The following is a 25,274-nucleotide window of genomic DNA, read 5'->3' on the forward strand; positions in this document are numbered from 1 at the left end:
GAAGCCTCCATCCCCAGGGTCCCCCTGCGTCCCACCCCTCCCCATCATCATCACTCTGAGCCTTCTTCAAACGTCTTTGCTTTTAAATGAAGGCTGGGTCTCCGGAGGGGTGCCTCATTCTCTTTTTGCCATGCCAGACACGAGCAATACTGGACAGACAACAAGAGGGACTTCTGGGAACACCGGTCTTCTTTAGGGCCACTGGGAATGTTGGGACCATCGTGTGGGGCAAGCTTCCACTGAAGTGCAGGCTAGGGTAAGAAGTCATTCTGGCCATTCCCCTGGGCCCAGCCATGTCCCCTCCTCCCCATACACACATGCACAAACATGCACCCCTCTCCTTCAACCTGATATGTATCTTGTCACATGTATTTCCACCTCTGCACCTTTGACCTCGCTGTTCTCCATCACCCTACACCTCTCCTGCCCCTATTTAAAATTCAAGACTCCTGTCCCTGGGTGCTCTTCTTTATCACGCAGCTTCACATCCCTCTCTCCTCTGATTTTTACAGCTCTGACAGGCTCTCCTGGCTTGTTGTTGGGTTTTACGTTGCCTTGTGTTGATGTTTAACTTTTTCACGTGTGTGATATCATCTTCTCCAGACCAAGACTCCCTGAGGACAGCGTCCCCCTACCACAGACAAGCATGGCCCTGGGTATGCAGTGGGATTCGATAAACTCATACTCAACAGCCCCATGAATGACTGAGTGAGTGAGGGGATGAATGAATGAGTAGGTGAGTTACTACAAGCATAAAGCAGTGAGAGGGTGAATGAGGGAAGGAACTATACCTGAGGACATCCATTCTGGTTGACCCGAGGAACGTCGAAGTTCATCACCGATGAGATAGGGAAGGACAGGTGGGTGATGGGCAGCCCCAGAGATGCCGGGTCCTGGTTTACCTGGCTGAACCTGCGCAGGCAAGGAGACAGGGGTCAGTGAGGGAGTGCTCACGGTGCTCAACATTCTTGACTCTGTGCCCAAGCCTGGTAGCCATGGGCTACAACTTTGGAGCCACCAGGTTGATGGGAGAGTGGAGGTGAGTCCAGTGGCTCATCCAGCTCAGGCCTAGGCCTTGCAGCATAGGTGGTGGGCTGTGGTCCTTCTGATGCTGGCCAAAGTCATGAGAAATCTCATCTTGGTCAGGAGATGGGCTTTAGCCATGACACACTGTGACTCCCTGTGGCCTTAGCCACATCTGAATGCCTCTACTCCCTCATCTTTAAAATAAGCCTTGAATTTCTTGCCTCCCCTTTGGAAGGCTTTGTCAGAATAAACTGCCCCCATGGTGGGAGTCCTCGTTTAGGCTTCAGGGGCATGGAGAGCCTGCAGGGGTGGAATTCAGGGTGTGTGTGTGCGTGTGTGTGTACATGCTGAGCTCATCTTCATCCCTCCAACAAGCAAGGAGGGTTCACAGGTCCTAGGAATACCACAGGCAGTGCAGAGGAGTCAGGGAGTCCTTTTGAGCCATCGATATCACTGGAAATGACAGAGACAGACACCTGCCCTCCCAGGAGATGGTGCTGTTCTAGGGTGCACATGTCCGTTGGGGACCCCCTGCCCCTACTGCCTCCAGTGGCAAAACTAGCCCAAATCTCCTCCTGAGAACTGTGAATGCAACAAGCCCAGAAGGAGGTCTGGGGGAGCAGTGGGACATGTTGGGCCTGGAGCCAGGGGCCTCCAGGAGGGTGAGGGAGGGCACGCCTAGGCAGGGCTAAAGGATATGTTTCTCAGATGACCCTTGGGCCTCCTCCTTTGGGGAAAGCCACAGTCTGGAGCCTGTGGCCCTGACCTGGGCGGGAGGGGGCTGTCAAGGTGGGGATGGATGGGCAGGCAGATTTGGAAGGGCTGAGTTGCCTATGGGCAGGGGTTGGGGATCCCCCTCCTCCTCCACACACTGGCTTCTCTCAGCTCTTCAGGCCTGCTGCAGACACTCAGGACCCCACTCCCCCACCCCCAGCCTGCATTCAGGAGATGCCTGAGCTGTCCCTTTCTAGGAGCCTCTACTCTCCCTGTGGAAAGAAAGGCACTGTCTGCTTCAAGGAGCTTACTGGGACCTCAGACCCACTGGGGAGGTTTGAAGGGCCTTGGGGAGAGGGGAGGTTTCCAGGGCTCCTAGAATCACAGCCTGCAGCAACAATGACAGCCTCTTCCCCTCCTCTGTCCTCTGCCCTCCTCTCCTTCCTTGTCCATGCCCATCTGGGCCCCACTTACTTAAACTCCTTGTAGTTGGGAACCACTCGGGCAATCACCACCATGGGGCTAGTGTTGTTGGCCAGGGGCTCATTGACTCCCCGGAGAAAGACCTGGGAAGAGAAGAGGCAGGTAAACTCAGCGACACAGCTACCCCACCTGCCATCTTTCTTCCCCAGCGATGGCTCATCCCTGCCTAACACCTTTGCTCCTGCTCTTTCCTCTCCCTGCTGCACTTGGTTCTGTCTTTGTTCAAGGCTATCTGACTCCAGGAAGCCTTCTTTGCCTGGCTGAGGCCATGCCCTTTGGTTTTCCATCCTGTGATTCAATAGTGGCTCTCTTACGCCAGCTTTTCTTAGGGAGGGGATGTGGGATAAAAGACCGGGGCTAGGTAGGAGGTCAGAAGAGCTGTGTTTTCATCCCAGCTCCTGGGGTAGGGGTAGTCCTGGCTACCCTGTTTCTGTCAATTAAACAGGGCCGAAAATTCTTGTTCTGGCTCCCTCCCAGGGTCGTGAGGTGTCTCTGAGTTGATTGCTGTGAGAAGACTTTGTAAACTGTGAAGGCAAGCCCCAGATCTGATTTCTCCAACCACACTGGGCTTCCTGAGGTCTCCGATCATGGCTGAGGTTCCCCTGGACCCCCTTGGTGCCTGTCATGGTGCCTATCTCATAGCAGAGCTTTCCCAGCAAATGCTGGTGGCTTGGAGTGAAGTTGCAAACATCAGCACTCTGTGCTCCCCTTGCTTCATCAAATCCTAGTCGTCTTTGTTACCACACTCCAATGAGCTTTCAATCCTCTGTTCTTCCTAAGGACCTCTCTGCACCCCAGCCCTCAATGTCTTCTTTTCCGGACTTCTACTGGCCAAGCTTTCAGGGGGCACCAGCAAACACTAGGGCAGAGGAGGGGCTCCCGGCAGGAGGCAGTTGTGAGGAGGGGCAGAGCAGGATAAGTGGGCAACTTCCCCAGGGAATGGGAGCCCAAAGCTTTGTTCTGACACTCACTGACCTTCTGCTCTAGGCCCTGGGCTAGGCATTGGGAAGGTAGGGGGAGAAGACATAGATTCCATGCCCATCCATCTCCACTGCCATCCCAAGAGCTACTGAACTTCTGGCTCCTGGCCCCCACTTCCACCAGCTCCCCAGCCCCCTTTTTGTGTGCCAGCCTCTTTTCCTCCCACTCTTGCAGCATGCCCAGCTCCTTTCTGCCTCAGGGGAGGCACGTGCTGATCCCCCCCTCTCCATGGCTGGCTCCTTCTCATCCTTTAGCTTAAGTGCCACCACCTCTGAGGGACCATCCTTGATCACTCTTGCTAAGTAACCGCCACCCATTCTTCCTCTCTCAGCCCCTGAACAGTCTCCCCCACAGCACTAATCACTATAGCTTGTGATTATTATCATTTATTTCTTGTTTCTTTTCTGTCCATTTGACTAGATCTCAAGCCTTCACATGGGCAGAGACCAAATCTGCCCAATTCACCACTGTTATCCTTAACTTTTAGCAAAAGTGCTTGGCACATAATATAATGGGAGCTCAGAATTTGTTTGTGGGATAGATGAGTGTAATATCAATGAGAGAAAAGGGAGAATAGGGGAGATTGTGTGTTTCTGAATGTGAAAAAGAGATGCATAGAGACATGGGAGGGGGAGGAGACAGGGAGAGTCTGGGGCTGAGCTGATCTTGGAGGATGGGCAGGGCATCTTAATTCCATGGTGCTGATGGAAAGAAAGAAAAGCAGGAAGAGGAAAGGGCCAGAGCCCTGGACACAAATGAGGTGCTACGCCTCTGGCACACCTGTGATGGGAGAGGCCCTGCCAGGTCTACTCCAGCTTGGCTGCTACCTCACACTCTCCAGCTTGATCACTGTGTGACCTTGGCCAATCCTTGCTCCACTCCAGGCCTCAGCTTCCCCAACTTGTACACTCAGAGTTAGACCATAATCTCCCCAGTCCTTCCAACTCTAACTTTCGTGGGAGGAGAGGGCCCAGGAGCAAAGATTATCCTGGATACCCTCTCTTTTTCCTCTTCTTCCTTAGCACCTCCCAAAGTTGATTGCCAGCTAACCCAACACAGGTGTGGACTGATCAGGGCGTAAAACAGTTCTTAAGATGTTTTGGAGTCTTGGGTGGTACAAATGGTTAACTTGGGTAAATTACTGGAGGTTCAAGTCCACGCAGAGGTGCCTTAGAAGAAAAGCCTGGTGATCTACTTCCAAAAAGTCAGTCATTATAAACCCTGTGGAGCACAGTTCTTCTCTGACACGCATGGGGTCGCCATGATTTGGAGTCATCTTGATGGCAACTGGTTTTCAAGGCACTTCAGACCCTACTGGGGCCTCTGAAGACTGAAGTCCCTTCACGAGTTTCAAAGGGATAAATCTCTAATGTTGGAATTTCAAACTTTGGGTGGGGGTAAGGATCTGAGCCTGAGGAATTTTCTGGAGAGCTATTGGGCTCTATGGCTCAAGGGGCTCAAACAAGTATAAGGGCTGGGAGGGGGCTCTGAGATGTACAGTGGGCAGTGGGGTGCTAATTTACATCTGTTCTGTGTTGACACTGATCAGGTGTGAATGAGACAGCTACCCAAGTACACCCGCTGGTGACAGAGCTCAGTGAGTAACAGAAGAAGCAATTTTATCCCCCGCTGTGCTGGCCTGCCTGCCGTCAGAGCAGACATCACTCACAGGCTGTACACCCTGACAGAACAGGGAGGCATCTGTGCTGGGGCGTGGTGGTGGGCAAGGGAGTGGGAGGGGTGCTGGGGTACAGGGAGGCCCAGACTTCTGGGTCTGTGTTCCGCACCTCTTACCAGGTAAGTCAGGGGGCTGGGAGTGGGGTGGGGCAAGACACAGCTGCCCCTCTGCAGACCTAAGGTTCTGTTTGGGTCTTGGGGATGTGGCCCCTCCCTGTGGGGTTTGGCTTAGGGACAGAAAGACCAAGCTGTTGCCACTCTTCCTGGTTCTGTGTCCGTGAGAGATGCTGGCTGTCCTTAGGCAAGGACATGACACATGCTGGCATCTGAGGGCTCACTGTGGGGAAGCAGATGTGAGCCAGGAGCTCTAGGCTTCCCTTGGGTCTCAGTGTCCCCAGCTGTGAAATGGGGCTAAAGGACAGTTCTTGTCCTACCAGCTTCACAGGGCTCAGGGGAGGATCAGGTTGGCCATCGTGGGGCAGGGGAAGCCTAGAGCTTGGACCCTACTGGCTCCCACCCTGATTATAGCCCTGGGCAGTTTGAAGACTGGGGGGAAAAGGGAGGGGGCCAGGTCCTCGGACCATGTCTACCTGTAGCATTCCCAGTCCCTCCTGAGGCTGCCGAAAGGCCTAGGAGTGGGAGTAAGGGGGTTGTATGTGGAAGTTAGACCCGAAGAATGGTTCTTGAATGAATGAATACCAAATCAGCAGGCCTGTCAAACCTCTTTAGAAATGGGATTCAAGAAAAGGTGGGAGAGGCCCTAAAATTATTGCTTGGGGGACCTAGGCCCTAGGTCAGGGGTCACTACCCCAGGAGGGAGAGGAGGGGATAGAAAACAGCCAGGACTGTGGGCCAAGTGGGAAGCACAGGGCTCCGCCGAGGAGATTCAGGGAGACAGTGGGCTGGGGGAGCCTCCCACTCTCCCTGCAGCATGGGGGACAGATGGGAGCAGCACAGCTGTGGTGAGGTGCCTTTCCTCTCACTTCCAAGGACAGAGCGGAAAGGAAAGGCTAGGGCAGGGCTGTGTGCCTGGAAAGCTCTGGAAAACATTAGGCATCACCCATCATCGTCCCTCTCATCCCTGCCATCCCAGGGCTTGTCTGCAAACTACTTCTTTTGAAAGGCTCAGTTGCTTCTTCATTTCTTCCCCAGACACCCCATTTCCACACCATCAGGCCAGGCAGAGGAGGTCAAAGACAGGGCACAGGGTCTGCTTAAAGCTTAGTCTCCTTTCCATTCTACCCTACCCCTCCCAGGTCCCCCAGTCACAGTACCTCCAGAGCTGTGTGCTTGCAGCCAATGTAGCGGGGGATGAAGCTGCCCTTCCGAACGACTGTTGCGAACAGTTGGGTCTTGGAAATGGCTTCATCAGATTTCCCAGATGGGGTGGGCTGGGGACAGGGTGGAGGAAGAAGACACATAAGAAGGCGAGAGTGGAGAGGGCCGACCCTGGCCATAAATCCAACCCTTCTGCAGACAATCGTTTGGCATTGCTCCACTGGGGCTCCAAGCTGATAATTAAAGCTCATTGTCCCTGTGAGCCCTTCCAAGGAGATCAATATAATAAATCTTTCCTTTTCTATTGGAATATTTCATCGCCCTCACAAGGACCACTGTAGGCCTGCCTGCTGTCTTTGTAAAGATGTGATAACAAGACCTGGAGTGTAAGTAGACTGAGGGCTGGGAGGCCTCGGCAATGCTGCCAGGATTATGCTCAAGTGCTGTGTCTCCCAGCGTAGCTCACTGATCTTTCTGGACCTTCGCTTGCCAGTCTGCTGGGTGCCCCATCCTGAAGCCACTCTAGGTTCTGTCAGGTGCACCTGGGGTTCCCTTTGGGATCTAGGGAAGGTAAAGATCCCTGGGTCGTGACTAAACTAAGAGTTGTAGGGAAAGGTCTGTGACACGGCTTGGGGGGAGACAGGGAAGAAGGGAATAAACCCAAACAGAGCACCTGCTACCTGCCAGGCAGCCTGCTGGTTGCTTTATACCCAGTGTTGCATTTGATCCTTCAAATGACCATGCTACAAGGTATGTTGTCTCCATTTTGCTCATGGGGAATGGAGGCCTGGGGGATTAAGCAGTTTCCTGTGGATATCGGAGTCCCTGGGTGGCACAAAGGGTTAATGTTCTCAGCTGCTATACGGAAGTTTGGAGGTTCGAGTTCACCCAGAGGCACGTCGGAAGAAAGGCCTGGTGATCTACTTCCAAAAAATTAGCCATTGAAACCCTTTTGAGCACAGTTTTCCTGTGACACATATGAGGTCACCATGAGTCGGACACAACTTAGCAGCAACTGGTCTTATGGCCACCCAGCCGGTAAGCAGCAGACATGGGGTATGAGTCTGGACAATCTGACTTTAGGTTGCTCTTTTCTCTAAACCACTATAGGGGTCTGGAGTGCATGTAGGGAAGGGAAAAGCGGTGCTTCTGCTCATTTCTGACCCAGTGCCTGGCACACAGTAGGTGCCTAATGAGCACTTAAGCAATGAAAGGGTGAATTTTCCCTTATTCCAGTAATCAGTGCTAGGTAGGGGAGCCAGGAGGCAGAGCTAGTCTGGGAGGTTCAAACCATGGACCGAGGGGCCTTGAGGCCTTCCCACCTCAGGGTCACCCCCAGTTTCCCACTATGGGGGTGCATACCAGGGAACACTTTATCTCTCACATACTCCAACTTTCCTGGGCCTTCCTCCTGCCCAGGCAGTGTGTGGGAGACAGAGTGACCTGGGTTCCCCCTTGACTCTGCCACTCACTAGCTCTGTGACCCAGGATGAGAGGACTCCTTTCCCCAAGCCCTCAGGCCTCTGTACGCAAGACATAATTCACCTGGAGGATTAGAGCTAGTGAGAAAGGTGTCTAGCACAGGACCTGGACCATAGTGGGTACTTGGTAAATACTGTGTTTCTTCAGATTTGGGATATACTCATGTCTTTCAGCATATATGAAATCAGAATACATCTTTAATCGGTGCATTCATTTAACGTGGTAGCTGTCCAATGGGCTGCTTTATGGAAATGAATCTACAGAATTCCAAATTCTTGTGGAAAGCATTCCATAATGAGAGGTGAGCATGGGATGCCCAGAGCTACTCTTGGGAAGAGCTGGAGGCAGCAAGGTGGTTCCTACCAGCTTTCTGCCCACCTGCCCCAGGCCCATGTGGCCACCAAGCCTGGGTTTCTGACTCACCTTCACCAGTTCAAAGTGGTAGGGGTGGAAGACACGCAGGTACTTGATGGGGATTTGGTAGGACAGCAGCTCCTCTTTCTTTTTGTTGTCCACCACCTTGAGCACCACATCTGGAGACAGAAGTGGGCAGAGTCAAGACAAGGCTTAGATGACCACCTTCCCTCCCAGGGAGGTGAGATAGTGAGAGGTAATAGACATTACTGACAGCAGGAGCTTGGGGGCCACACTGAGGAATCAACATACATGCACACATGTGGGACACACAAGTGCATGTGCAGATGAGTGGAGACACAGCCCCACAAGACCCCGTGCTAGATGCTATTAGGGCCCAAATACGCAATTGTCTCCTGTAGACCAGAAGCTGCCAACCCAGGAATGGACACACGTAGAACTAAGCCCAACCACCCATGGCAATACACACATTTGCCCACACAGTGATACACATGCAAGCAGGAAGAATACCCCTTCCCAGTAAGAAGGTCCCATCTTCTGGTCACATGCACCCTCACCAGGTCATCGGGCAGGAAGGGAGGGATTATCTCCTACATGTTGCATATGGGGAAGCTGAGGCTCAGTAAGAAAAAGTGATCTGCCAAAAAAATCCTTTGTCGATAAAAACACTCCAAATAATTGAAAACTAGTCTAAAAAAGCTAAGAAAAATGCAATCTTAGTAAACTCTCTCCAAAGAGATCATATTTGTCATTAAAAGGTATAAATTTTGGGATGAATTCTAAGGAAAACACCAATGACTAGGAAATAATCATGGTGGTACTACACAGTGGGCACCTTCTGTGTGCTAGGTATGGGGTTGGGCACTCCTCAGCCATTATTTTGATAAACCTTTGGCACAACCCCTAGAATATGTATTATCAGTATCTGTTTTTAAAGCATGTCGACTGGAGCTGAGAGGGGTTGTATACGGAACTTGATCAACATCACACAGCTAGTAAATGGCTGGTGGGAGAGGCTGGATTTGGTGACCCTGAGGCTTCTTCCCACTCTGGAAGTCTGTGACTTGAGGAAGAAGAAGAGATGGGGGAGGGAAGGAAAGGAAGGTTGGAGGAGAGATGAGGGAGGGGGAAAAGAGACAGAAAGAAAAGGAGTTAGAAAAGAACCTGAAAGGCAGGATGAGGAAGAGGGCTCCCCTCTGTCTCTCTTGGAGCCCACGGCATTTCAGCACCAGGAACAGCTGCCGGCCCTAAAACACTCGGCAGGCTGGGTTCCCCTTGGTTCTGAGTCACTTGGACCCGGGTGAGTCATGTGGACATGAGGATGGGTCATTTGGACCTGGGGGTATAGAAGGAAACTGAGGGTCCCGCTAAACACTGTTCCTTTTCCCCACCTCCTCCAGCTACCCCGGAGGCACAGAAAGGGAAAGATACTTGACAAGGCCCATCAAGAGCTGGCCATGTGGGATCCATGCTCAAAGGAAAGGGGTGGGCAGCAAAAGTTCTTGGGTTGGCTTGAAGGAAGTAGGGTAAGGCGAGGGACTTGGTCCTAGTATCAAGACACCAACTTGCTCTGTGACCTTTAGCAAGTCGCTGAACCTGCTCCTTATCTTCCTGCTCTGAAAAACGTTAATACCTTAAAAAAGAAAATCCTTGTCTTTCTCCTAGGATTGTGGTAGGGATGGGAGTGTGGTTTTCAAGCTATAAAATTTTGTGCCAATGTTCCTTGCGGCTGTCACTATTTTCCTCCTTGTTAATTCTCTGTAGCCCCGCCCACACCCACCAGCCCCCAGCGGACCTGAGGAAACTCAGCCGGGGTACTCCACTGCTCCCAGCCAAAGCCACAAGACTAGCTGTGGAGGCTGCAGTCTTTCGTCCCACTCCCCATGGGCCCTGAGTCCCCAAACCTGGCTGAGATTCGCATAGGCTGGGCAAGAGGTGAGTGCCCTGCGTTATCTGCCCCCCTCCATCAGCAGATGAGCTATAATTGGGGGATGGACAGCCCCTCCCTGCCTCCACCCCACCCTGCTGTCTCCATGCTACAAACATGCTTCATCAGCTTCTTCTCTGGGCGTTGTGCCCCTCCAGCCTCCTGCTGCTCCCTCTGTGTGGCCAACAAGCCATTTCTGGCGCCTGCCTGCTTTGGCCCGACACGGGGTCTGAAACTCCCCTTTGCTTTTCATTAACACTTCCTTATGCTTCCGCCCACCCTTCCCCCGCCTCTTGGCCTGGCCCCCGCCTCCCCCACCTCCTACCACAGACATCACCACAGCAACCGGTTCCAAGCAGGTTCCAACAGGCATCCAGCTACTTCAGTCTGCACAGAGGGGCCTGCCAATATTCCCTGTCTGCCCAGGAGGCGTCCTCATTCTCCCATTCCTTCTGCCCCAGTCTCTGCTGTAGATGGACCCCAAGGCCATTGACTTCATCACACTCTTTCCTCTAGTCACCCCAGGAATGTAGAGTCCAGGGGAGGATCCCAGCCCAGGTCCACTCACCACAACCCCAACTTCCCATCAGCCACACAAATGCACATGCATGTTACACACACACAAAAACAACACACATACTACATGTACTCTCGCACAGGCGGGCACACACCACCACCCAGACACTTCGAAGCACATGCTCAACACACGGTTGCAGCCAGACACACCAGTACACACCTGCACAAAGACACGCATGCTGATAGGCACAGACACAAGCGTGTACTCACACACAGCGTCCACACGTATACAGGGACCGGTATGCTGGCAACCACAGACATGCTTACACAGGCTCACACATGCATTTGCATGAGATCCTAGGTCAATTTTTCTTCCTCTTTTGCATTTTCTCAAACCATTCCGACAGTTCCACCTATCCCCCTTTAGAGGCAGAGAGAAATAATTCTCTAGCTTGACCTAGAGCTAGCTTCTTCCCCTTTTATCCATGTCCCCCTTCCTTCTCCCTCCTCCGATTCCCACAGCCTCTAGCATTTTGCTCTTTGTGAGGTGAATGAAGAGTCGTGCCCAAGGCCTCAGCAAGATTTTTTTTTTTTTTTATATGAGTCGGAATCGACTCCACGGCAATGGGTACTGTTCAAGGGGAGGGGCAGAGCCTCTTCTCTCAGGGAGGGGGCCACCTGCAAGGAGGGAGATGGAGGTCCTTCTGACCACATAAAGCCAGAAACGTCCTGGGCACCTCTGGGGTCTGTGCTGACAGTGCCAGCAGCCCCAGCAGCCCCGGCACCAGCCAGCTAGTACTCCTGTGCCCAGCCCAAGCTCTTGCCTAGAAGTAGAAACCAGATTGGCCCATGGTGTGAAAATACAAGTGTGTGCATGTGTGTGCATGTACACGGGTGCCTGGGGGTTCAGTCTAAGCCCTGCCTTGAACCATCGAAATTGCCTACCAATGCCCAGGAGACAATTTGCCAAAACTAGGGGGCTGATAGGGCTTCCTGGGGGCAGATGGGGAGAGCTGCTAAGTGCTTTCTACAAGAGCTGGCCCCAACCCTTGGGAAGCCCTGGGACACTCCTCTCTGATGGTGGCACTGCCCCGGGGAGGCCTAGGCAGGGATAAGGATCCAGTCTAAGGACATTTTTTAAAACATAAGAAAAAAAATTGAGGCAGAGAGAGCACTGGACTTTTGCGAGACCATGTAACGCTGAGTCCTAGGCCTTCTGCTTACTGACCACTCGAACTTGAGCAAGTTCTTTAGATTCCCTGCACCTCAATTTGCTCATCCAAGCAATGGAGCAGCACTGCTCCTCCTGGGAGGTTGGGCCTCTGCAAGGACGATGCGTGAGGATATGCTAGGCAGCTGTAAAGTGACGCTGCAGCGGGAGACGGCAGTGATAACAACCGTGAAAATAATAACAACAGTCATAAAGAAAGATAAGCTTTCGTTGTCTGGAAAATTCATTTATGTGGAACAACTCATTTTTTGAGCAGACTGGGGAGATGAGGCATGACAGGATTACGATTTTTTTTTTTTTTTTCCTGTAAAATGCTTTTAACTGAGCCCAAGGAAGTGTTCAGCTTGCTTCCAGCTGAGCAGTGGTGTGGTTCTGTCACTCTCCTAAGTGCTTCTCTGGGTCACACCTCCTGTCCTATACAATCACCCCCACTCAGCCCCCAGCCTCACCTTCTCGCCCAGCGTCCTCAGCTTCGATCTCTACTTTCACCGTGTCCCCCCAGATGGGGGCTCTGGTGGGCTCCGAGGTCACAGACGTAACTGCCTTGGAGTTCTGGCTCTGTGAGTCCTCGGATGTGGTTTTCCTAGGGAGGGGATGGGCAGGGGTGAGTCAGAGAGCGTGTTCTGCCTGATGCTCCCCCACCCCACCCTCAGACTTCACTGTCCATGAATCTTAAGCAAAGGATGGACCGAGCTTCCTGGCACGAACAATCCTGTCACGCAGGCCCAGGGGACCCCAGGCCTCTCTCCTTAGCTGTACTGCCTGCCCAGGTGACCACACTGTCTTGCTTCCTGCCTACAGAGACTGTCACCTGGACTCAGGCCGCACAGGCCCCAGGCAAGAGCAAGGGTGGTAGTAGATGCCTGGCCTGTCTGACTTTCTGCTCCTGCCAGGGGAGGGCTCTCCAACATCAGCCCACCTGCCTGCCAATATCCCCTCCCTATCCTCTTTGGATTCTGCTCAGTGGGTGGTGTCCTGTGCCTGGCTGTCCTCTCTCTTGACCTTCACTTCCCTAAGATTCTGGTCTGGATTCCCAAGCGCCGCCACCCCTCCCCCCCCCCCAGCTGTGTGCCTTTTTACAGAGCACACACCTGCTGCTGCCTTCTGCAGTGCCCACTGTGTACAGGCCCTGGGCTGGGCACAGGGGCTGGGCACAGGGCTGCATGGTGGTGAGGGGTTTCCAACCCTCAAGAACTCACAGACCATGCAGAGTGAGGCTGTTGGGGGAGGCATGAGCTTGGGCCCTCTGTATCCTGGAGCACCCCACAGATATGGGGATAAGTGCCACTGAGATGGAGCCATTAAACAGCTCAGTGAAAGAGTTAATACTTCTGTTGGAGAGGTGATCATGCCGAGGCAGTAAAAGGTGTTGTTACATTCATTAACTGCAGCAATCCAGTGGGGAGGAGGGATCATCCCAGACAGTCTGTCGGGGGGCTGAGCCACACACTTGGGGATGGGGGGGCTCATGCACAAGCGCAACCCTGGTGTGGGAAACAGAGAGGTGTCCTCACCAGCCCTTAGCCCCACCCCTAAAGGCCCCCACAAGCCCCCAAAGGGAGTGTAGGAGCAGACAAGCCCCTGTGTGTTAGCCTTACCAGCCCAGCTTGTGCCTCTCCTCCAGGAAGCCCTTTGGGGCCCCCTGGCCCTCATTGCTTTCTGTGTCCTCTGGATGGAAGTGACGCTGCCGCCTGCTCCTTGATCCCCACCCAACCCAGCCCTGCTCCTGTGGATGACATTTCTCGTGGGAGACCTGCCTCCAAGCTCCAGGGGTCAACTGATGATTCCCCCTCTATTTTGACTCTGAGGGGCAGTGTGGTATATTGATTATAACAGGGACCCTGGAGTCAGAACACCTAGGTGTCACATCCCAGTTCTACTCCTTACTGGCTGTGTGACTTTGGGCAAGTTACACAACCTCACTGTGTCTTTTTTTTTAATCTGTAAAATGGGGGCAATAATAGTTCCCATTCAGCAGGTTTCTTATAGAAATGAAGTGAATGAATATGTATAAAGGGCCAGACGCATTGTTAAGCACCATGAATGCATTAATCACCACCACCACCACCATCATTATTATTAACATTTATTAAACCCTGGTGGCATAGTGGTTAAGTGCTACGGCTGCTAACCAAAGGGTCGGCAGTTCAAATCCGCCAGGCGCTCCTTGGAAACTCTATGGGGCAGTTCTACTCTGTCCTATAGGGTCACTATGAGCCAGAATCGACTCGACACCACTGAGTTTCGTTTTGGGTTTTTATTACACCAAAGGAGACCTAGTGGTGCAGTGGTTAAGAGCTACAGCTAACCAAAATAGGTTGACAGTTCGAATCCACCAGCCGCCCCTTAGAAACCCTATGGGACAGTTCTACTGTGTCCTATAGTTTCACTATGAGTCAGAATTGACTCAATGGCAAAGGGTTTGGGTTTTTTATATTTTTATGTTTTGTTATTACCCCAAAGCACTAAAGATCTTGGCCTCAGTGCCTGCCCTTTCACAACCTGCCCCCTTACCCTTGGCCTGTTTCTCCCCATCTTGAACCTGACTCTGTACAAGTCTACAGTGGAGGTCTCTGACAGCTGTGATGAAGGCGTGGAGTTCTAGAAATAGTACCACCTTTGGGGTCACATAGAACTGGATTTGAGACCATGATTATCTCTTGGATAGGTCCCCTCTGTGAGCCTCAGTTTACTGCTCTATAAATGGTGCCTACCTCAGAGGGCCCCCATGCATCTGTCAGTTTATCATACTGTGGGGCTTGCATGTTGCTGTGATACTGGAAGCTATGCCACCAGTATTCAAATACCAGCAGGGCCACACATCACAGACAGATTTCAGCTGAGCTTCCAGACTAAGACAGACTAGGAAGAAGAACCTGGAGGTCTACTTCTGAAAAGAAGTAGCCAGTGAAAACCTTATGAATAGCAGTCGAACATTGTCTGATATACTGCTGGAAGATGAGGTTGGAAGGCACTCAAAATACGAATGGGGAAGAGCTGCCTCCTCAAAGTAGAGTCGACCTTAATTATGTAGATGGAGTCAAGCTTTCGGGACTTTCATTTGCTGATGTGGCATGACTCAAAATGAGAAGAAACAGCTGCAAACATCCATTAATAATAGGAAAGTGGGATGTACAAAGTACGAATCTAGGAAAATTGGAAATGGTCAAAAATGAAATGGAACGCATAAAGATTGATATCCTGGGCATTAGTGAGCTGAAATGGACTGGAATTGGCCATTTTGAATCATACAATCATATGGTCTAGATGCCAGGAATGACAACATGAAGAGGAATGCCATCGCACTGATTGTCGAAAAGAACATTTCAAGATCTATCCTGAAGTACAACGCTGTCAGTGATAGGATAATATCCATAGGCCTACAAGGAAGGCTAGTTAATATGGCTATTATTCAAATTTATGCACCAACCACTAAGTCCAAAGATGAAGAAATTGAAGATTTTTACCAGCTTTTGCAGTCTGAAATTGATCAAATGTGCAATCAGAATGCATTGATAATTACTGGTAATTGAATGTGAAAGTTGGAAACAAGGAAGAAGGATCAGTAGTTGGTAAATATGGCCTTGATGACAGAAATGATGCCAAAGACAGCATAATAGAATTTTTCAAGACCAATGACTTCTTCATTGCAAATACCTTATTTCAACAACATAAGCGGTGACTCTGGACAGAATACACCGGAATCAAATTGACTACAACCGTGGGAAGAGACGATGGAAAGACTTAGTATCATCAGTTAAAACAAGGCCAGGGGCTGACTGCAGAACAGAGCATCAATTGCTCATATGCAAGTTCAAGCTGAAGCTGAAGAAAACTAGAACAAGTTCATGAGAGCCAAAGTGTGACTTTGAGTATATCCCACCTGAATTTAGAGACCGTCTCAAGAATAGATTTGAAGCATCGAACACTAATGATGGAAGATCAGATGAGTTGTGGAATGACATCAAGGACATTATACATGAAGGAAGCAAGAGGTCATTGAAAAGATAGGAAAGAAAGAAAATACCAGAAGGGATGTCAGAAGAGACTCTGAAACTTGTCTTGAAAGTCAAGGAGCTAAAGCTCAAACAGAAGAAATGAGGAAGTAAAAGAGCTGAACAGAAGATTTCAAAGGGCAGCTTGAAAAGACAAAGTAAAGTGTTATAATGACATGAGAAAAGACCTGGAATTAGAAAACCAAAAGGGAAGAACATGCTCAGCATTTCTCAAGCTAAAAGAACTGAAGAAAAAAATTCAAGCAACAGCGAAGAATTCTATAGGCAAGATTCTGAATGATCTAGAAAGTATCAAAAGAAGGTGGAAGGAATATACAGCCACTGTACCAAAAAGAATTGGTCAACATTCAATCATTTCAGGATCAAGAACCGATGGTACTGAAGGTAGAAGTCCAAGGTGCACTGAAGATATTGGTGCAAAACAAGGCTCCAGGAATTGAAAGAACACCAATTTAGATTTTTTGACAAACAATTGCAGCGCTGGAAGTGTTTACTTGTCTATGCCAAATTTGAAAGACAGCTACGTGGCCAACCGGCTGGAAAAGATCCGTATTTATCCCTATCCAAGGAAAGGTGATCCAGCAGAATGTGGAAATTATCGAACAATATCATTAATATCACACGCAAGCAAAATTTTGTTGAAGATCATTCAAAAGCGGTTACAGCAGGACAATGACAGGAAACTGCCAGAAATTCAAGCTGGACTCAAAAGAGGATGTCGAATGAGGGATATCATTGCTGATGTCAGATGGATCCTGGCTGAAAGGAAAGAATGCCAAAAAGATGCTTACTTGTGTTTTATTGACTATGCAAAGGCATTCGACTGTGTGGATTATAACAAATTATGGATAACATTGCAAAGAATGGTAATTCCAGAACACGTTATTGTGCTCATGAGGAATCTGTACATGAATCAAGAGACAGTCATTCGAACACAACAAGAGGAAACTTTGGGGTGTAGTGTCAGGAAAGGTTTGTGTCAGGGCTGTATCCTTTCACCATGCCTATTCAATCTGTATGCTGAGCGAATAATACAAGAAGCTGGACTATATGAGGAAGAACAGGGCATCAGGATTGGAGGAAGACTCATTAACAACCTGCAATATGCAGATGACACAACCTCACTTGCTGAAGGTGAAGAGGACTTGAAGCACTTACTGATGAAGATCAAAGACCACACCCTTCAGTAGGGATTACACCTCAACATTAAGAAAACAAAAATCCTCACAACTGGACCTATAAGCAATATCATGATAAACGGAGAAAAGATTGAAGCTGTCAAGGATTTCATTTTACTTGGATCCAAAATCAACACCCATGGAAGCAGCGATTAAGAAATCAAACAACACATAGCATTGGGTAAATCTGCTGCAAAAGACCCCCTTAAAGTGTTAAAAAGCAAAGACATCACTTTAAGTACTAAAGTGTGCCTGATCCAAGCCATGGTGTTTTCAATCACCTCATATGCATGGAAGAGCTGGGCAATGAATATAGGAGACCAAAGAAGAATTGATGCCTTTGAATTATGGTGTTGGCAAAGAATATTGAACATACCACAGACTGCCAAAAGAATGAACAAATCTGTCTAGGAAGAAGTACAGACAGAATGCTCCTTAGAAGTGAGGATGGCGAGACTTCATCTCACGTACTTTGGACATGTTATCATGTTATCGGGGGGACAAGTCCCTGGAGAAGGACATAATGCTTGGTGAAGTAGAGGGTCAGCGAAAAAGAGGGAGACCCTCTGTGGGATGGACTGACAGTGGCTGCAACAATGGGTTCAAGCGTAACACTAATTGTGAGGCTGGCGCAGGACCAGGCAGTGTTTTGTTCTCTTGTACACAGGGTTGCTATGAGTCGGAACTGACTCCACAGCACCCAACAACAATAACAACAACCTCAGAAGATGGTTATGAGAATTGGAAAGAAAGCATGTGAAGCTCCTGGCCTATAGGAGGCCCCCCGAAGAAAAACCTGTTGCATCCTCCTCTTCTCAGGGAGGCCCCTTTTTTGTATCACAAATGAGAAAATAACATGAACTGGGACCTCTTATGCAGAGCCCTGGTGGCGCAGTGGTTAAGAGCTTGGCTGCTAACCAAAAGGTCAGCAGTTCGAATCCACCAGCTGCTGTACTTTGTCCTATAGTGTCGCTGTGAGTCGTAATCGATTGACACCACCACTACCCATTACTTTTGAGTCAATCCTGACTCATAGTGACCCTATGGGGCACAGTGGAACTACCCCACAGGGTTTCCAAGGAGCTGCTGGTGGATTCAAACTGCCAACCTTTTGGTTAGCAGCTGTAACTCTTAACCGCTGCTCCCTACGCAATGTTAATGCAGGACCAGGCTTCCAGCCTCACCCTCTCAGGGGCTGCACTCAACAGAGGCCAGGGAAGCAGGATGGTGTGACCCACTAGGGTGGGGTTTCAGGCAGGTGTCTAAGAAGGGAGTCCTTCTACACCCCAAACATCAAGCTTGACATAGAACTTGCGCACTGGGCACAGAGAGATGGGGCAGGATGAGGCAGCAAGGAAGTCTCATTGGTGTTGACTTCCTCTGAATAGAAAGAGTTAAGCCAGCCATTCCCCTCCCTCCCACACATATTCCAGGGAGGTTGGGGCTAGGTGAGTGGAGATGAAATAACTTGGGAGGTGGTGAGGCCTCTGGGGAAGGAAGAGGCTTTTAGCAGGTAGAGGAAGGCTGTCAGGGTAATGGCATTTCCTGGCGCAGCTGATTCCTCTGGGCCTTGATGCTATTCTAGAAACCAGAGAGCAAGAGGGGCCTGGGAGTCCTCACAGAATACGGGAAGGAGACCAGCTCACCCCTGCTCCCAGCCCCCAATATGTGGCTGAGCACGTGGGAGGGTGAGGCCCCTGATAGAGTGCAGGGTTTCTGGCACAGTTTCAGAGTCCAGGGGGGCTCTCCAGGGCCTGCCCCTCCCACCGTGTCCCCAAAAGCCCTGCTCTAGCTCCATTACCCAGCTCCAGGAGTCGCTGACAATGGTGTCTGCTGTCTTCGGGCTCCGATTTAATCCAGCCATGGCCAGGCAGTCATGCCAGGATGCAACTAGGATTCAGAGGCACAGGGCAGCAGGCCTGGGCCCCAGACTGCTAGAAAATGTCCTCTCCCTACCTGCTAAGATATTAAACAGGGATATGTGTGTTTGATAAATTTCAGGCCTCACCCAGGCATCCGTAACAGAGGGTGAGGGCCAGGCCCAGCTGCAGCTGTGAGTGGGAGGAAGAAAACTCAAAGGCCTTTGCTTTCCTTTTTGGAGGTCAAGACTAAGAGCAAATGCGTTTTCTGGTTCCCAGGAGCTGCTGCTGTGAGCCCAGGTGAGCTGCACAGAAAAGCACAGGGCATTGAGGAAGAGCGGGAGAGAGCTGAGCACAGGAGCCACGCCCCACTCTCTACCCCTCCTCTCTGAAATGCCCTCCTGCCTGCACCAAGGGCCAGGTATGCCATGACTGGGCCTCATTCTGTCCTGAGAAAGCACGGCAAGTCCCCTTTACCTGCATCCTGCATGCCAGCCTCTGAGTCAGGGAGGCCAGCTTCCTCCACCCCCCAGATGTCCATGAGGCAGCCAGACTCCTGAGCCACAGGCCTACCTCCATCCCTGGAAGGTACCACCCAGGAGCCCAGCCCCTTGCAACAGGGACAGGAGTGGGAGGCTTGGCTTCTGAAGACAGGTGGTCAAAGGCTGGATTGTATATTTCTGACCCTCCCTGGGCTGGACTGGTGAGGGAAGGTCTCCTAGGGAAACAGGGCTTGCTTAGATGGAGAAAGAGGAGAACCTTCCCAATGCAGGATAGAGCCCGAGGGTTGGAGGGGGACTTGAACTGGCTCACAGGCAGGTGACAGGGAAAGGCTGTCTGCCTGATCCTGGTTGAGTAGGTCAAGAGCATGGGCAGGGTAGCCAGAGAGGTGAGGCAGGGCTTGTGGTCTCCCACCCCCACCTCCTGTTCCCTCTGCAGCCCCTTTCTCTCCCTGCTCATGGGCAGTGCCCTCTGGGGCCAGATGGGCAGGAGGAAAAAGCCCTGGCCCTCTTGTCTCTGGCCTTGGCCAAGCTCCCCTGGGATTGCTGGGCAAGAACTTGCAACCAGGGTCCTGACCTGGGCAAGTGCTGGCTGAGCCTCAGGCCTCTGCTCAAAGGGGCTGTGATGGGGCTGGGTTCCCTCTCCTGAGACAGGGAGTATCTGGTCTGAAGCTCCCTTCTCTCCCCTCTCCCACTTCTCCTCCAACAGCTCATCAACAAAGCCCCCCACGTCACACCTGCCCCCTCCCCCATGCCCCCCACCCCCACCCCGTGCTGAAGGCTGGGCAGCTGGTCTTGGTGGGTTTTGCGCTCCCAGGAGGCTGCCACTTGAGGCATGAGCAGGGCTGTTTCTCGAGGCTAGGTGATGGGCTCTCATCCTGGGTTTCATTTATTAATTGGGCTGTAATGAAGCATCGCTAATTGCTGATGGCTCTACAGCACTACAGGTGGGCCTCGCTGTACAGAGTAACTGATTCTGGAGCAAGGGGGCGGTGCAAACTGGAGGCCAGCCAATTCCCCATCCGCAGGCCCGGCTTTTCCCCCTGCACCTCCCTCAGGAAGTAGGCTGCTCTGGAAAGAAGAAATGGCAAATTCCAAGGAACTCTGAGATGTGTACTTTGACAAAGTGAAGAATCTCCCCTCCTCTCACACTTCAACTGAAATAGCCCTCCTGCTTTAAAGGGAGCCCCTTGTGGCCACATGCACTACCGGTCCCCAGAGAGGCTCAATGAGGTGGGCAGAGCAGGGCCTATATTTTTCCCACATGGCCCAGGAGGAAACCATCGCCACAGAGTTTTGGGACTGGTGCAAAGTCAGACTCATGCTGGGTCCGTTGGGCATTGTGGCACCCTCTCATCTTTCCTGGAAAGGGAATTTCCTTTTTTTCCGGAGATTTTTTTCCCCCTCTGTTTGAGGCTAGAGATGGTGCAGGGCCCCTCTCCAGCCCATCTACCAATCTTTCTAGTGTCTCCTGTGGCCTTGGTGAGGGTCCCTGAGAGCCATCTTTTTAGGCAGAGGGAGGAGGGCCCACCTGACAATCAACATCACGATACCATGGGGCTGGAATAGCAATCTCCTTGAAAAGTTACAGGCAGGGGTGAGACAACCCTGGGCAGGTCTTGCCATGACTTGGGGCCCTTAATAATTCACTCTGAACATCCACTTCTGGGTATCCTCTTCCTCATGGTTCTGGGCTTACAGCAAGAGGGATTTGGGCCAGATATAATGGTGAACTTCCCAACCTCAGAAGGGAGCTGTGAGCTCTCCAGTTTGTCACAGTTGCTTCTACTCTCTATTGTATCATGTACTCTGCTGGCTTCAGGATTTATACAACCTGCTTGGGCCCTAAAGGCACTGGCTTTGCCGTCTCTGGTATAGATCCTTCTGATGAAAGTTTACTCTGCGTGTGTGTGTGTGTGTGTGTGTGCGTGCGTGCATGTGTGTTTGTTGGGGGTTGGCGACAGAAATGGGGAGAACACAAGGGCAGGAGGAGCTGACTTGGAACCCAGGCTCCCAGCTCCCTGTTCAATGGTCTCCCTCGCTTTGCACTAGGCCACGTGGCCTCTGACCCTGAAGCCCATGGGGGCCAGGCAAGGGCAGAGGGAAGCCAGACTGGAGGGAGGACCAAGAATGCCCAGGGAGGGAGAAGCCCCGCTAGCACACTGCCCATGCTCAGAACTAAGCGGAGGAGACAGCCCGTGAGTAATGTGATGAGGACCAGGAGGTCTCGGCCTGCCTCATTGCCTGGAATCTCCCCACTAGCACTTGCTTCTCTTGGAAAAGCATTGCTCTCTTGGGGTGTTTCAGGATTCCAATGTCGCTGAGGGACAACTCATTCTTTTGGGGTCTGAATAAGTGTCTCAGGCATGAGAAGCCCTCAGAGGCCTTGGGTGGGGCAATGGGGAACATCTGGAAAGAATCCTTGTGGCTGCAGTCTGGCCGGGGGTCCCAGGCCAACCCTCCTTTTAACCACCGTCGCCAGCTGTATTCACAGCTGTGGGATACAGGGAGGTTCTCACTGAATAAAAATTCCGAGGCTCAGCCTTGAGAGACCTACGTCATTTGGAGCAGGTGTGGGTGGAAGATCAGGCCCCCTCCAGAGCCTGCTCCCTGACCTCATGCCTTTTCCCATGGGCATCCCGGAGCCTTGGCCTCTGCTAGAGCCAGACGGGGACAGTCATCTTCATCTGCCCAGCCATGTGATCTCAGACAAGTCCCTTCGCTCCCCTGGGCCTTGGCCTCCCTGCCTATAACATTGGGACAGCAGAGCCTACCTCCCAGGGCTGTTGTGAGTGAGCCAGGGTAGGGAGAGAACAGATCTCAGAGTGAAACATAGCAGTAACTGGGGCCCTTTATTCCTGGTACCGTTGTTCCTATGATCACAGTCAAGGTCACTGTAATTGTTATTGTTATTTTTGCTGAGCCCAACCCTCTGGCTGCTGAGACAAGCCCACAGTGAGTCATGCTGGGTATCCACCCACTTGGCCTGGATCCCTGTCCTCTGGGACCCTTGGCCGAAGCCCATAGCCAGACAAGGGAGGAGGTGGGAAGTTCAGATCCCAGGAGGGGCCTCTAGATTGGTTACATGCATCACTGCATGAAAGATTAAGACAGGGAATGAGATGGAAAGAGCTTTCGGATTTTGGAATCCTAGATCCTGGATTGTAGTTGGGTCCTCCCTAGTTCTGTGACCTTGGGCAAGTCATGGAAATGCTCTCAGCCTCAGTAACCTCATCTATGAGGATAATATTATACCTAGAGCACAAGATTGGGTGACGATTAAATTATATGAAACACACACACATACTCCTAGCACATTTGCCAGCTACATGGTAGGTACTTAATAAAAACAACCTTCTTTTACCCTCTCTCTCTTACCTCGGATAATTGTCCTACTTTCAATACCTTTACCAATTAATGACCAGTAACAGGGCTCAGTCTATGACCAGGGTCAGGGAGGGCTCAGTCTATGACCAGGATCAGGGCTGCTTGTGACCAAGGTCAGGGCTCAGCATGTGATCAAAGTCAGGGCTCAGAGTGCCAGGGTCAGGGCTCAGCCTGGACCCAGGGTCAGGGCTCAGGCTAATCCAGGATGACCAAAGTTTCCCTGAGCAGGACTAACTGGCCTTGATCGGTTCCCCTCCTTCTCCTTTGGCCTGAGCCAAGCCTGCCCCATGTGCACAGAGGAAGCAGAGCCTTTCCCTCCCAGTACCAGCTCTGTCTCCACACCCTAGCTCTGGGCAACAGGCAGCCAGAGGAGCAGCTGCCAGCCCTGGCAATCCAGTTACCCAGCCTTTGGCCAAGGGTCAGAACCCCATGGGCTATATCTCCTGGCTGGCCCCTTCCCTACTCCTCCCCCTGCCTGCTGGAGCTCCCCCACCTGTCAGTGCCACTGCCTTCCTGGTCCCTGCTGTGCTCTGACTGGCAGGTCTCTCTGTGCCAGGCTGGGAGACAGGTGCCAGGCACTGCTCAGGCCCCAGGGCCTTGAGCCAGGCCCAGGCCAGTCAGGGAGACCCTGGGCCTGGCCCCTTGCCCAGAAGACCTGGGAGTGGAACCTGTCTCAGGGCTGGACAGCTGGGGCTCTTGTTGCCTCTAAAGAACTGAGACTGTTTCTCAGGCCAGAGAACAAACCACCCAGGCAGCTGGCTGCAGACTATCAGATGGGGACAGGCCTGGGACAGCTTTGAGCCCAAACCTTACATCCTGGCCATGGGAAGATTGAGGCTCAGAGATGGACAGGGACTGGCCTGAGGTCACTCAGGGAGTCAGGGGCAGTAGGCCAGACTCTGGGACATCCCAATTCCAGTCTGTCTTCTTTCCATTGCATTGTAGCTTTCTTCTGATAGGTCTCAAGTGCCCACTGTGAGCGCTGCTATATATACCTCTTAACTCCCAGGTGGATCTTTAGGCCTATCAGCATCTCCCACTCTCTGGCTCCACCATCACTATAGCCCTATGAGACAGATTCTCATCCAAGGTATTCAGGCACTGAGAGGTAAAGTAACTCCCAAAGTCACACAACAAGCTTGTAGCAGGGCCAGATTCATTCATTAATTTATCTGTTCATTCATCCATTCAACAATTATTTATTGACAGCATTCTATGGTCCAGATACTGCATTTACTAAAAGGGACATAGTGGTGAGTAAAACAGACCTGGTGGTTGCTCTCAGGGAATTAGTGGGGCACACTGCGGGGGGGGGGGGGGGCATTGACAAAGAGTAAAACAAAAATCACATAAAAGCACCTAAACACATGTGGAACTGCAGCCTCGACCCTGGAGAAGTACAGAGCCCCATGAAAGCACATATGGGGGACAGGTTTGGCCTGCTCTGGGAGCTCCTTGAGAAGGTGATGAATGGGCTGAGATCCAAAGAGGAGAAAGGAGAATATTCTGGGGAAGGCAGTGTGCAAAGGCCCTTGATGGGAGGGAACAGTAACTGCTCAGAGAACTGAGAGATGTCCAGTGTGGCTGGAGCAGAGAGGGAGATGGAGGTATGTTGCTGAGTTGCTGGAGAGGCCGACCAAAACCCAACCATGCTGGGCCTGGAATCCTCTTGACCCTGGGAGCAATGGGAAACCATTGGAGGGTTCAAAGGGTTCAGCCTTTGAAGGATGTGATTGGAGGGGGTACAGGAGCAATTGAAAGAATGGTGCAGTAGCCTGAGTGGTGGAGCTGGTGGGGAGAAGTAACCAGATCCTAGAGACAGGAGGCTAAACAGACAAGACTTGGTCATGGGTTGGATGGGTGTGAAAGAATGTGATTCCTTATGCCAGGATGTGGATGAAATCACCTGGGAAGACAGCATAGAGAAAGAAGAGCAACCTAGGGTCAAAACCTGAGACAGGCCAACATTTAGCGCTAGGTGGAAGACACAAAGAGGCCACAGAGGGAAAGAAGAGAGGGGGGTATCTTGGAAGCCAAGAGCAGGGCTTCAAATAGAGTGATCATGGGGGACTGGTATCACTGAGAGGCCATGCAAGATGAGATGCCTGTTGGACATAGGGTCAGACATGGCGCTCTCTAGTGACTTTAGAGAAAGCTGTTTAGTGGAGAAGTGGTGTCGGAGTGGAAGCCAGACAAATACCTTAGATGGAGTGAGGCAGAAGCACAAGGTGAGCAGGTGTCTCCTGTTGCCCAGTGAAGCAACAAGTCCACTGTTGGTCTGGAATAGTCAGGAACAGGAGGACACAAATTTTCACTAGAATGATTCAAGGTTGATGGCCTGTATAAGGGGTGAAGTGGCCACACCCCAAGCAAGGGAGGTCTCATCTTTGGGCCTGACTCTTCAGCTGCCCCCAAATGGGGTCCACTCCCCACTAATGAAGCACATTCAGTGCGGAGCCTCTACCCCCACCTGCCCTGGGTCTGCCCCGCGGTGGGCAACAAGTCCAGCTAGGAGGGCAGAGCCAGGCTAAGACGGGATCCAAAGCCCCCTGAACACCCCCATCTGAGGTGAGACAAAGTGCGATGGCAGGGACCACTTTGCAGAGCAGGAAACTAAGCTGGGGCGATTAAAAAAAAAAAAGCT

The 25,274-nt window shown here is 51.5% G+C and overlaps 1 protein-coding gene across 1 annotated transcript in view; it reads right to left on the minus strand.

The window, feature by feature from the left end:
- Positions 1-25,274, minus strand: part of CCDC33 (coiled-coil domain containing 33) — a 104,814-nt gene that overhangs the window by 69,238 nt on the left and 10,302 nt on the right. Inside the window, exons 3-7 of the mRNA XM_064267279.1 lie at positions 12,140-12,273; positions 8,065-8,174; positions 6,156-6,272; positions 2,215-2,306; positions 792-912 (exon numbers count right to left, since the gene is read on the minus strand). Of these exons, the coding sequence (XP_064123349.1) occupies positions 792-912; positions 2,215-2,306; positions 6,156-6,272; positions 8,065-8,174; positions 12,140-12,273 (574 nt within the window). The remainder of the gene's footprint in view (positions 1-791; positions 913-2,214; positions 2,307-6,155; positions 6,273-8,064; positions 8,175-12,139; positions 12,274-25,274) is intronic.

This window comes from Loxodonta africana, chromosome 13, assembly GCF_030014295.1.
Source record: "Loxodonta africana isolate mLoxAfr1 chromosome 13, mLoxAfr1.hap2, whole genome shotgun sequence".
Lineage (NCBI taxonomy): Eukaryota > Metazoa > Chordata > Mammalia > Proboscidea > Elephantidae > Loxodonta > Loxodonta africana.